The sequence below is a fragment of the Ambystoma mexicanum genome, chromosome 2p, assembly GCF_040938575.1.
Source record: "Ambystoma mexicanum isolate Mex_15411 chromosome 2p, UKY_AmexF1_1, whole genome shotgun sequence".
Taxonomy (NCBI): Eukaryota; Metazoa; Chordata; class Amphibia; order Caudata; family Ambystomatidae; genus Ambystoma; species Ambystoma mexicanum.
This window is the reverse complement of record NC_090923.1, coordinates 1,121,790,309-1,121,803,091: the sequence shown is the minus strand read 5'-3', so window position 1 is coordinate 1,121,803,091 and position 12,783 is coordinate 1,121,790,309. Positions and strand designations below refer to the sequence as shown.

Sequence of the window (12,783 nt, the reverse complement as noted above, 5' to 3'; positions counted from 1 at the left end):
GAATTAGGGTTGTCGTCTCTCTCATCCAGACTATCATGGCGTAGACTTTCAACTTATGCCAACATTTTGGTCCCTTCTCGCAACTCTCTGTATCGAGATATGTTATGTTATGTTACTTTGCATTTATATAGCACCTTATGTACCATTGGTATGGTCTCAAGGTGCTGGTAGGTTGAACGCCCTCGGGAACCGAAGTGTAAGTCAGTAGAGAGAATAGAAAGAGTCAAAGGTGCGTGTGAGCACCGGATATGTGTGCAGCTGGTGTGACATTCGTGTGATAGCTGCTTCTTAGCGGTAGGTGTGGTGGTTGAGAGGTCAGGAGTATGTGTTCATTCTCGCAGGTTTTATCCAGACCAATTATGGCTGCGTTAGGCCTGAGGAGAACGCCTAGGCTGGAGGGTGTGTAACCAGCAGTGTTTAGTTAGAGTGATGGGAAGTATGCAGCAGATGATGGTATGAGAACAGCTATACCGAATGGTGTCATAGTATCGCTGTGTTCAAGTTGAGTGGTGGTGTAAAGAAGAGAGTAAGCATGGAGATGTGATATGAGGGTTTACATTAGGTGTTTGAGATCTGGCCCACTCCAATAGTTCCATGTACTCTATTCGTTCTTGTTTCTCCTGGGTCATCCGTCTCACCCCGTTCGTTGGTTCCACCCAGTTCATTCGTTCCACTTACATACTACACTTGTTCCAACCCCATACTTCCATACTTCCTTTGTTCTAATTACATTTTTCATTTGATCGATCCACTTCATCCGTTCCATCTGCAAACTTCAATCATTCTATTCAATATATTTGACCCATTTTGTCTACACACTTCACTCGTTCCTTCCTCATATTTCACCTGTCTCATCTATATACATCACCCGTTCTTCCAGATCCATCCTCCGTTCCTGCCACCCACTACCCGTTTCTTACCTTTACTATATCCGTTCCTTCCAACCACTTCAACCTTTCATCCACCTACATCACCTGTTTGCTCCAACGCTCAACACTCACTCTGCGCTTTACACCTGCTCCGCACTCAGCATCCAATCCTTACTCCGCACTCTCCACACACTCATCTGCTCCACACACTCATCTGCTCCACACACTCATCCGCTCCATTACTTATCCGCTCTACACACTCACCTGTTCACCGCATTCATCCGCTCAGCGCACTCATCTGCTCTACGCACTTCATCCAGTCTACCGACTTTATCCGCTCCACTCACTTCGTTCATTCATCCTGCATTATCGGTTCAGCCCAGGTCATTTGTCGTACACACTCCATCCGTTCCCGTGCGCTCCATCTGTCTCACGCACTACACCAGTCTCATGTACTCAAATTGTCTATTTTGTACTTTCCATTTAAGCCATGTACTCATTCATTCCATGCCATCTGTCTGTGTACTCATCTTTCCATCCTCTTCTCTTTATTCATTTACTCCGTTTTGTTCCTCTCGTCCATTGCAATCATTACATCCATTTCATTAATTTCAACCGCATTACTGTTTTCGTATGATTTATTGTTTTTATCGACTTCACTGCTTTGTTCTGCTTTACTCATTCTATTCTGTTTGTCCTTTTAGTTTACATTAGCAGTTATTATGTCGATTTCTTGTTTGGGTCTTGATGTTGTATTGTTATTTGTCTTATTGTTATTAAGATCTAGCAGTTTGTTGAGATGCTTTCATTGAGATGCTGTTATTCAGATTGAGTTGGTTTGAGTGCGGTGTCGGTTTTAGGGGAAGAGCCAAGTTTTCAGTAATATGCGGAAAGACATTAGGTCTTCGGTGAGGCGGATTTGGGGTGGGAGTGCGTTCCACAGCGTGGGGGCCAAGGCTGAGAATGATGATCCGCCTAACCTGACTGAGTTTGTTTTAGGTATGACTAGGAGGCCGTCTGAGCTTGATCTTAGAGTTCGTGGAGGGTGATAGGGTTTTAGTTTGTCTTGAATATATTGAGGTCCAGTTTTATGCAGTGCTCGGTGAGAAATGCATAAGGTTTTGAAGGTCACTCTTCGGGCAACCGGAAGCCAGTGCAGGGTTTTGAGCGCTAGGGAGATGTTGTCATGCCCGCGCCGCTGGCACACGCATTGGCAACCATCATGGACTACTTGCTACTCATTTATCCTCCTAATACTCCTTGAACAACTCCTTTTCACGCCTTGGTCTTTTATTTCCATTTGCTCACCTTTGGTTCTTTCTTACTTTATTCAATTAACTACATTTACCATAATGCACCTGGCCACAGTCCTCAATTCCTGGCTATTCTCATTCATCGTTATTGGGACCACAATCCCCAGAAGCCCTAGCGGCCAGTGCTGCTTCCACCTGCTCAGGACCATAGAGGGAGGAGGCAGATTGTCATCAGGTGTGCTGCCCCAGGTGCTGTCAATTAGCCTGCCTCAGAACAGGGCAGGGCTGTATATAAGCAGCTGCCTGCAGGAGCACAGTGTCTTGCATCTTGAGATCTTCCCGCTCCTGTTTGCCTTGACCCGCTACTTTGTATGCTGTTCCGGTTGCTGCATTATCCTGTTTTGATCCAGTGCCCTTTCCGGGCTCCCTGCCTTGCAGCCGATCACGCTCCGCTGCCTTCTACCTACAGCCCTTGTCCTTTGGGCTTCCTGCCTTGCAGCCTACTACAGTCCTCTGCTGCCCTCTACAGCCAGCGGCCCTGCTCCTCTGGGCTCACTCCTTGCTGCTCTGCTCTTCTGGGCTCCTTGCCTTGCAGCCTGCCTCACTCTGGCTGCCTGCAGTCCTTGTCCTCTGGGCTTCCTGCCCTGCAGCCTGCCTCACTCCAGCTGCCTACAGTCCTTGTCCTCTGGGCTCCCTGCCCTACAGCCTGCAACCCTCTGCTGTCTCCAAGCCCTTGTCCTCTGGGCTCCCTACCTTGCAGCCTGCACCTCTTCGCTGCCTACACCCCTTGTCCTCTGGGCTCCTTCCTTGCAGCCTGCTCCCTCCGCTGCCTACAGCCTGTGTCCTCGGGACTCCCTGCCTTGCGGCTTGCTACACCCCTCTGCAGTACAGCCTGTTTTACACTTAGCTGCCTACAGCCCTGCTCCTCTGGGCTCCCTACCTCGCGGCCCTATTCTTTTGGGCTCTCTGTCTGTCGCCTCCTACTAATCTCTCTCTGTCCTGTTCTTCTGGACTCCCTGCCTTGCAGCCTATTACAGTCCTCTGCAGTCCTCTACAGTTTGTCTGCACCTAGTCCCACTCTTGACTGCAGACCTGTTTCCTACTTTGCAGCCCTTCTGTTTTCCTGACTGCTGCTCCCTTGTTCTCTTCCTTGAGTCCTCTGTACTCCACCTTAGGTTATCTACTTCAGTCTAACTGCCTTTCCTTCATTTCCTTCTGCTAGATTGCTCATTGACTTCCTTTTCGCTGGATATATCTGTTCTTGTCTTCTCATGTGTCTTATGTAATCCCTTTGTACAGAGCTTGCCTGTTGGTTTCCGGCAGGCAACCTCTGCCCCTTCCCTTGTCGCGTTTTCAGTGTTACAGACACCCACTGCTGTTGTTCCCAGCCATGAACATACAGCGTGGGCCTCTGTTTTAGCAATCTGTGCAGAAGGCTGGAGTTTCCTAAGGTTCGTGGAACACTCTTTCCCATTTCAGCATACACCCCAAGAGGGAATCCAGTTTGTTTGTACCTTTGTATCTTTTGCCCCTTTTGGCTCACATCTACAGTTTCCTACTCTTCTTTCTTGTTTAACTCCCTGCTGCGTGTGCTTATCTGCTACCTTACTTCGGCACAGCCACAAAAAATCTACCTGGGTACCCTGTGCCACTCTTGACAGAGTGCCATTCCTGACAGATGTGGTCTCTCGGGCCGAGTGCTAGTAGCCGTTTGGCTGCAGCATTTTGTGCTCTTTGTAGTTTATTCAGTTGGTATGCTTGGACTCTGAGGTAGAGGGGGTTAGCGTAGTCCAGTCTTTATATAACAATTGATTGCACCGCGGAGAGTCTTTTGGGAAATGAGAGGTATGGAAAGATGTGCCTAAGAGTTTTAAGGTGGTAGTGGCAGGACTTTGAGATGTTGTTGACTTGGCGCAAGAGTGTTAGGTCAGAGATTTGGGTGCATCCAAGGTATTTTACTGAATTAGAGGGAGTCGGTGAGTTGCCCATGGCAGATGGCTAGGTTAGTGGGTGTGGAAGAAGTTTGGAGTTGCCACATACCATGATTTCAGTTTTGGAGGGGTTTAACAAGAGGTGGTTTGTTGTCATCCAGAGCTCTATGTCGAGGAAGCAGGCACCGAGATGAGGTCGGCAGTTGGGTTTTGAATTCAGGAGCTTTAGAATTAGTTGAGTGTCATCAGCGTAGTTGTAACACAGGATGTTGTGTGAATGAATTATTCATGGGAGGATGGCCATGTAGAGATTGAACAGGAAGTCTGATAGGCATGCTCCTGGTGGGACTCCCGTGTTGACTGGTCGGGCTTGGGAGGAATAGGTGGTGAGTAGCGTTATTTGGAACCTATCTTTGAGGAACTAAGCTATCCATTTGAGAGCGGTTCCACAAATTCCTAGGGAGTGGAGGCGGTCAAGGAGGATTGAGTGATTGATTGTGTCAAAGGAGGCGGATAGGTCAAGAAGGATTAACGCGGCGCATCCCGCGGAGTCTGCCGTGTTTTTAAGGTCATCCCAGATTGAGGTTAGGGCGGTTTCAGTTCTGTGTCGGGCTCTGAAACCTGATTGACCGGGTTACCATACTATGGTGTTAATTGCACTACACAATAGGACCACCACGCACACCGAGGAAGCACAGTTGAAGCACCGCTTTGCCCACAGATGTTGGTTTTCTGTTGCTCCCCGTCGTGTTTTTGACTTGGCTTGTGTCTTTAAGCTTCGTACGAATATTGTGGTTGCTAGCCACGCCCCTTGGCTCACGCCTATAACTACGTGATCTTGCACACACCAGGCCCCGAGGAAGCACCATTGAAGCACCGCTTTGCTGCGGCGCTCTGTGCAAGGTGCTTCCTCTGATACTTTGTTGTGCGCTTTTTGGCCAATAAGCCCTTTTTTCTTTTTCACCTTGTATTCTCTGTGTGCTCTGACCCGCCTGGCTATTTGGGTCAGATGGCAGACAAGAGCTAGAACTTACTCCCTAGGTACTGGTATTCCGTCCCCCTCCCGACTGCGTGCTCTGTGTGGCATGCCCAATCCGGAAGGACTGCTTACATCCCCAAAGTCATCTTGCTTACCCGCTAAGGGTGGCTACCGAGAAAAACGGATTGGAATCAAACAAAGTCACTTTAATACGCCTGCTGGCGACATCCGGGACTTTGGTTTCGGCATCTCATGCCCCTCAATTTCCAATTTGAGAGCCCCTGCGAAGGCTTCTTCCATTACAAACTTGAGTGTCTGAAATGTTGAAGCACAACCTGTGCTTATTAATACAGAACTTTCTTCAAAAAGGTCCACCCCTAATGAGTTCGCCATCAGATTCGGATTACAATGTTAACCAAACTGCTGATAAATTGCCTTGTAATATTTCGCTTTCTGATACTATGTTGTTACAAAATGCCCTTACAGGCAATATTTTACCTTCAGCATGTGCTAAGGAAAATGCTAATGTCAATGCCAATGACGCCGTTATCGACTTACATTCATCAAATTCTTGCTTCGCGCCCAAGGATGATGGTCATGACCTCTCCAAATCCCGAGAACTATTTCCTAATGTAAGCCTGTCTAAGTCTGATATCTCAATTTCTTTTACTCCACCAACTCAGAAAAGACCATATCAAGACGTCTCTATAGTAACTACCGGTTCTCTCGCAAAGAAATCCTCTCTGATTACATTAGAAGTTATGAATATAGCCGTAATTTCTCTGGCCAAACTATTAGAATCTCTTGATCTAAAAATAAATTCTCTTGCAAACAATTTTGCAGACACTTATTTGGCAGAGGTCTGTTACCGATTCCTTGGCTCAGGGGCAAGTTTGTGATGGTAGGAGAGCTGCTTCTGTGACAACACAGACCTCCGAGGCCGCCACCTCTATCACCACCTATGACAAAGCTACTCATTGTTTCATGGTTGCAGTTCCTTTTGTCTGACTCCAAATGTTGGGTTTCCTAGCTTCCCCCAGTATGCCCATACATCTGAGGGAGTTGAAGGTGTCCGAACTCTATGCCCTCAGGAGCCAGGCCGCTAAGTGCAGAATTTGCGGTCATGGGTGCAGTGTTTCTCCCCTGTCCTTAGATAACATGTTGTACGGGTAGTGCAGTTTCATAGGAGGGGAGAGGGACATCTCCATCAGATGACAGAACCAGGTTGAGCGGGCCCACGTGGGGGCCACCAATATCCTGGTGACTGGTTCCTGGTGCATCTTGTTCATGATCTTGTGCGTGGGAGAGGGTGCGGGGAGGTAGGAGGGAGCGTAAACAAATTTACCCGACCAGGTTATCCAGAGCCCGTTCCCCTTGGTGCAGTTCTGTGGGTATCTGGAGGCGTAATCTTGGCATTGAGCGTTCTTCAGAGTTGCGGACAAATCGATCTCTGGGAAGCCCCATTCTGCCAAAACGTTGGAGACCATGTTTTTGTGTAGTCGCCATTCGTACTCTACAGGCAGTGGGAAATCTCTGCCGAGCACGTCTGCCAGAAGATTGAGTTCCCCTGGAACGTGTTGGGACAACAGGTACATCCTGTGTTTGAGAGCCCATATCCAAATGTTTTGGGACAGCTTGAATAGCCCAAAAATGCTGACAGTGGTGCACACCTGGTAACAATTGATATAGAAATTCAAATCATCATTATATGTACAGAAGAGCTGGTTTAAGAATTTAAAGGTGCGGGGGAGGAAAAAAGGCCTTGGCACAAAGCCTAAATCAGAAAAGAGAAAATAGAAGAGGACCCAAAAAGTGGGGCCCTCCCGTCCCCTGCACACTGTTTACTGATGCCACATAGGGCCTTCAAATATATGGATATAGATATATAACAGCAGTTTGTTAGTTGAGCATATAACAATTTATTTGGCAAAGAGGAAAACAAAATTTGCCAAAAGGCACATTCTGTTGTACAAAGTAATTCGTGACGTTTAACATATTAAAACAAATTGCGAAGAAGCAATAAATGATGGAGAGGTGATGCTGTCCAATTGTGGAGTGGCCGACGCGTTTCGAGGGTAACCTCTTCTTCATAAGGGCCCAATTGAACTGTTGACAACATTTCAAGGAGACAAAAAGTAAAATCTTTTATTTTATTTCCATAACAGTCAAGGACTGACTGACAAGCTGTACATAACTCGGGATGCTAGCGAGATGGTGAAGAGCAGAATACTGGAGATCTAGTATGGTGAAAAGAGTGAACTAACAGATCAAAGAGAAACACTCTATACTAATAGCTAAACACATAACAAAGGAGATGTATTGTGTGAGATCCACCTACATGGTGGGATCTAGAAAATGGCGTGATGAAGAGTCAGACAGATCGAGATAAGCCAAAAGCGGTAGTGGGTTCTAAATAGCAAGGACCACCCTTGAATAGTGAAAAAGCTGAGTCAATATGGGGAGCGTGTTTAAGAAAAAACCATACCCCTCCTGTGGACGGAGAAAGAATAACTCCGAAAGAGCGCTACTGAATAAAATAAATAATACTTAAAATAAACCGGAATTGGTTTTAAAGAATGCACTCACTCGAGTTGCGGGACGAGTAGCCAAGGCAACAGGGGCATCCGTGTGGTCAACAAGTATTCGAAACAATTATACGATGCAGGGCATCTGCAAAGAGACACGTACTGCTGGCACCTAAGTGGGGACATATACATTTCTGTTATACTGGAGAGAAATAAACCTGGGGTCTCCCAACCGGGCAAAGGGACCCAAGTAGCGGTAGCTTACCTGTACAGTGCGGGGAACACTGTTAGTGGAAACTGAAACCGGCAGGCAGTGGCTCCGCGCGGTCGTAACCTAGGGAACGAGCTGTGCTGGGGACACGCCGTCAGACGTAGAAAGGAAACTAAATAATAAACATAGAAAAGGGCATAGAAGCCGGTGAGTGAGGAATATGGAGGCCATCATGCAATGGCGCATAGTGCAAGCGTACTCATAGGGACTGACCAGAGATCAGGATAAATAAGAAAAGTAGAGTTAATATGTTCCATAATGAAACATAAGAATTCTGGTGTTCACCATCGCAACGCATTTTATAATTTTGGTTCTAATGGAACAGAAATTTGTGAATAGTACAATAATCGTTACAGTCATGATAGATAACACAAATGGTACATGCAGTTTACTCTTAATAGTCCAAAACAAATCATGTAGAGTCATGAGGCTACTCATTATATAGTGAGACAAGTATAATTCACTGACAAGGGGATAAAAGATTGCGATGTAGCCTATTACTCATACAAGGTTCGAACGAATGGAGAGATGGTTCAATTGGTCATTCGTGAACAGGTGCAAACATTTAAGTGAATATAGGCAAGTCAAACATAGGAAAATACAGTTCCCTTGAAGAAAACATCAAAGTCACAACACTTGTAATGACAAAGAAAAAAAATTTTTTTTAAAGTCCGGGATACTGACACTTGTGTATAGTAGTTGGCGATGTAACATGTGAGTTTCACAATTCACTATAGAAAGCAACTCAAAGAGAATTCATCATTCAGACCCTTAGGTTGCAAAGTGTCAAGTGTGTGGATCCAGTACTTCTCTCGCTGTGACAACAGGGATTGGTAATTGCCACCTCTGTGTGGACGTTTGACAATTTCTATGACTTGAAATTTAATTTGTGCAATCGTATGTTGGAATTCGATGAAGTGCCTTGCCACTGGGGATCTGAGATTCTTACATCTGATGGTGGATTTGTGTTCTGACCATCTTTCTTTGACGGGTCTTGTGGTTTGTCCTATGTATAATTTACCACAGGGACATTTCAATGAGTAGATGACACCTGCGGAGAGGCAGGTGGAAAAGTCTCTGATTTTGAATTTCTTCCCAGTTTGTGGGTGAGATATCGTTTCACCTTTTATAACATTGTTACAGTTCGTACAGTTCAAGCAGGGAAAGGTACCCTTCTTTATGGTACTCAGTACAAGTTGTTTGTCTTTAGGAGGTCTTTCCGCTCTCACTAGTTTATCTTTGAGATTATGTCCACGTTTAAAGGCCATCATTGGTGCTTTGGGAAATAATTTCAGGAGAGAGGGATCATTGTGTAGTATGGTCCAATTTTTACGCAGAGTTTTGCTGATTTGGAAACTCTGTCGTGAGTACTTTGAAATGTAGAGTAGCGGTGTGGACTTATCCTTGACTTTAGGGATGCGTAGTTGTTCCTTCGTGAAGGTCTCTGATCTGTTGCGGGCTTCTCCTGTGATAGTATCTGGATACCCCCTAGATCCAAATCGTTCAACTAGAAATGAACATTCTGAGTCAAGGCCTGCTGGGTCTGAGATAATTCTCTTCAATCTTAACATTTGACTGAATGGTAGGCTTTTGAGCATGGGTTTAGGATGGAAACTGCTGAAATGTAAAAGATTATTCACGTCTGTTGGTTTATGGTACACCGTGGTGTCGATGTGACCCTCTTTGATCTGTAAGCTCACATCCAAAAAATGTAATGAAGGGTCCCCTACTTCCATTGTGAATTTGATTGTGTTGTTCACTGAATTCAGATGTTCCAAAAAAAGATCCAATTCATCTCGTGTACCACACCAGATACCGAAGATATCATCTATATAACGTTTCCAGGTCAAGATTTTAAATGACCAAAATGGGTGATCCAACACGTTTTCTTTTTCAAATTTATACATGTAGGTGTTAGCATAAACCGGAGCCATGGCCGACCCCATTGAAGTACCTGATGATTGTACATAGTATTGGCCCTGAAATCTAAAGTAACTGTTGTGAAGAATTATTTCCAGTAATTCCACAATAAATTCTTTGTTCCCTCTTATATGTTCATGATTCAACAGGAGCCAGAGTACAGCATCAACCCCTTCGATGTGGGGAATAGAGGTGTAAAGGCTGCATACATCCATACTAAAGAGAATGCAGCTAGTGTCCAGGGCTATGATTTCTTGTAGACAGTTGAGGAAGTCTGTAGTGTCCTTCAGGTAGGTTGGTATTTCCTGGATTAGAGGTTGAAGTAAACGATCCACATAGATGGCCAATGGGTCAAATATGCTATCAGTTCCCGCAACTATTGGTCTGAGTGGCGGATTAATGTTGTCTTTATGAACCTTTGGTAAGCCATAGAACACAGGCGTGATTGGATATTTGTTTATAAGGAACTGACTTGTTTTTGAATCAATCCAGTTGTTTTCCAAAGCATTGTCAATAGCTTTCTGGATGATGGCTTTGATTCTAAGTAGTGGATCATTATCAAGTTTTGTGTAAGTAACGGTGTCGTTAAGTAGTTCCAGACATCTCCGTGTGTAGTAGGATGAATCCATGATCACGATTGCCCCACCCTTATCCGCAGGTTTGATAGTTAAATCTTCATCTTTAGCCAGCTGTTCAACATGTTCAAGTTGGCTATTCTTAATATTAACTGGTTTAGTGCTATGGTAATTAATTCTTTTGAGGTCATTAATGACACTCTTCTCGAAGAGATCCAAGATCGAATTTTGAATCTGAGGGTCGAAAGTACTCTTGGGGCGCATCTGTAGGATGTCATCCTCTAGGGCCTGTGATTCTGTATCCAAATCGGATTCGAAAAACATCTTCAATCTTAATTTCCTCAACAATCTGTGAAGACAGATTTTTTCTTCAAATAGTGATGTGTTGCAAGTAGGAACAAAGGAAAGACCACGGTTTAAGATATCAAGTTGGCCACTCGTCAGGTTTTTGCTTGATAGGTTGATGACTAGATTTTCACTTATTTGTATCTTCCTTTTTGTGTTTTTCTTGCCTCGTCGTGTTTTTCTTTTTCTTTTTGTCTGTCTCTCAGGCCTAAAAAAACACCTGTGGTACTAGCAACTGTCCCAGATTGAGATGGTGTAAGGTGGGGAATTGTGGTCCCAGGTGTTGGTACTTGCTGTGGAATTTGTTCTTGTGACTGGTCTTTCGGTATTGGTTCTCCCACACTGCTACTACTACTATCACTCCCTGAGTTGGAGTTGTTAAGATTATTAGCTTGAATAGCCCTGCAGTGTGCGCCCCCTTGTTTGTTCAGGTAATACATGGCTGTGGTGCTGTCTGTCAAGATCAGGACTGTCTTCCCCTGTAACTGTCTGAAAGGCTTTCAGTGCTTTGAATACCGCTAATAGCTCCAACAGATTTATGTGGTTGGACGCTACTTGTGGGGACCACGCGCCGTGCGCTGTCTGCTGAAGCAGGTGAGCCCCCCCACCCCCTGACAGATGCATTGGTCGCGAGAGTGGCTTCTACTGCAGGGGTGGTGAAGGTTTTCCCCTTAAAGAGGTTTTCCCTCGATCACCACTGCAGAGAGAGAACGAGGGCTGCCGAGACAACTACCAGATCTTCCCATTGTCCGCTGGCCTGACACACTGGCTGTTGAGCCACTCTTGGATGGGACACAGACGCGCGTGAGGAACTAAGTAAATGCAGGATGCCATCATTTTAACAGTCGCATGGCTTTGCATACCGTCACTTCCCGACTGGCTGAGGGATCTGAAACAGCATGTTTTGAACCCTCTCAGAGGGGAAGACGAGGCAGTCTTTTGTCCGAATTAGAGCCCCTACAAACTATTTGACTTGACTGGGGTCTAAGCTGGATTTCTTCACATTGATGGACAATCCTAGGCTGAATAAGTGGTCTATTGTCTTCTGAGTGTTCAATTGGCATTTTTCATAGGGCTCCCTGTTATGAGCCAGTCTTCAGGTAAGGGTAAACTGGGACGGATAGTCTGCGCAGGTGTGCTGCCGCTACTGCCAGTACCTTTGTAAACACCCTTGGTGCTGAGGTAATGCCGAAGGGGAGTACTTTGAATGGATAGTGCTTGTCCTATATCATGAACCTTCGGTATTTTCTGTGCGCTGACATTGAAATATGAAAGTATGCATCTTTCATGTCCAGTGTTGCCATGTAATCCCCCTGTTTCAACAGCGGGATTATGTCCTGTAAAGCGACCATATAAAACTTGAGGTTTGACAAACTTGTTTGCTGGGTGCAAATCTAGCACAGGGCACCTGGTGGGATCCATTTTGGGTACACTGAAGTACACTGAATAAATGCCCTTGTTTACATGTAGAATAGGGATGACTTCCATGGCGTCCTTTCCTAGAAGGCTGTGCACCTCTTGCAGTAGGATTTGCAGGTGGTCCGGCATCAGGCGTCTTGATCTTGGCGGTCTGAATTGGGGTGGTCGGGGAAAATTCTATATAGTACCTGTGGGCGACCGTCTTGAGTACCCACTGGTCTGTTATCCCCTCTCATGCAGTAAGGAAAGATGTTATACGCCCCCCTGACCGGGATTGCATGGGAGGGGACATGGATCCGCAGGTCATTTCTGACCAGAGGCCAGAGCGCCTGTGGGGTTGGAACCTCGTTCTCTACCTTTCCCACGCCGCTGCCCTCTGGGTGGATAAGTGGTGGAGGTATTAGACCCTTGCCCCGAATTCCAGTTGTTTCCTGCATTATACTGGTTCTGGGAAAAACCGAGACTGCCACTGTCATAAATCACCAATGTATCAACTGAAAAGGATACGGTAACCAAAAAAGGATACAATTTGGTAGGATCCTATTTTCACACGACTTGATTGTAGGCAGGTCAAATTAGACCTTCCAAATGATACAACTCTCTGACTGGATGAAACAGGCAGAGAGATGGGTCACTGGAAAGGGCGTGGGAATTGTGTAGGAAGTATGCCTAGGATAGATAAAGTATCATAAGAAA

The 12,783-nt window shown here is 45.6% G+C and overlaps 1 protein-coding gene across 1 annotated transcript; it reads right to left on the bottom strand.

Moving 5' to 3' along the window:
- Positions 1–6,927: 6,927 nt before the first annotated feature.
- On the bottom strand, positions 6,928–11,045 carry LOC138567184 (uncharacterized). Its single transcript, XM_069645158.1, has 3 exons — positions 7,823–11,045; positions 7,619–7,729; positions 6,928–7,138 (listed from the first exon to the last, which is right to left on the bottom strand). The coding sequence occupies exon 1, from the start codon at positions 10,645–10,647 to the stop codon at positions 8,560–8,562; it is 2,088 nt and encodes a 695-aa protein (XP_069501259.1). The 5' UTR covers positions 10,648–11,045; the 3' UTR covers positions 6,928–7,138; positions 7,619–7,729; positions 7,823–8,559.
- Positions 11,046–12,783: the final 1,738 nt, after the last annotated feature.

What these genes read in the sequence shown, in the direction of transcription:
- LOC138567184 (XM_069645158.1), bottom strand. Translation starts at nt 10,647, where the DNA reads ATGTTTTTCGAATCCGATTTGGATACAGAATCACAGGCCCTAGAGGAT.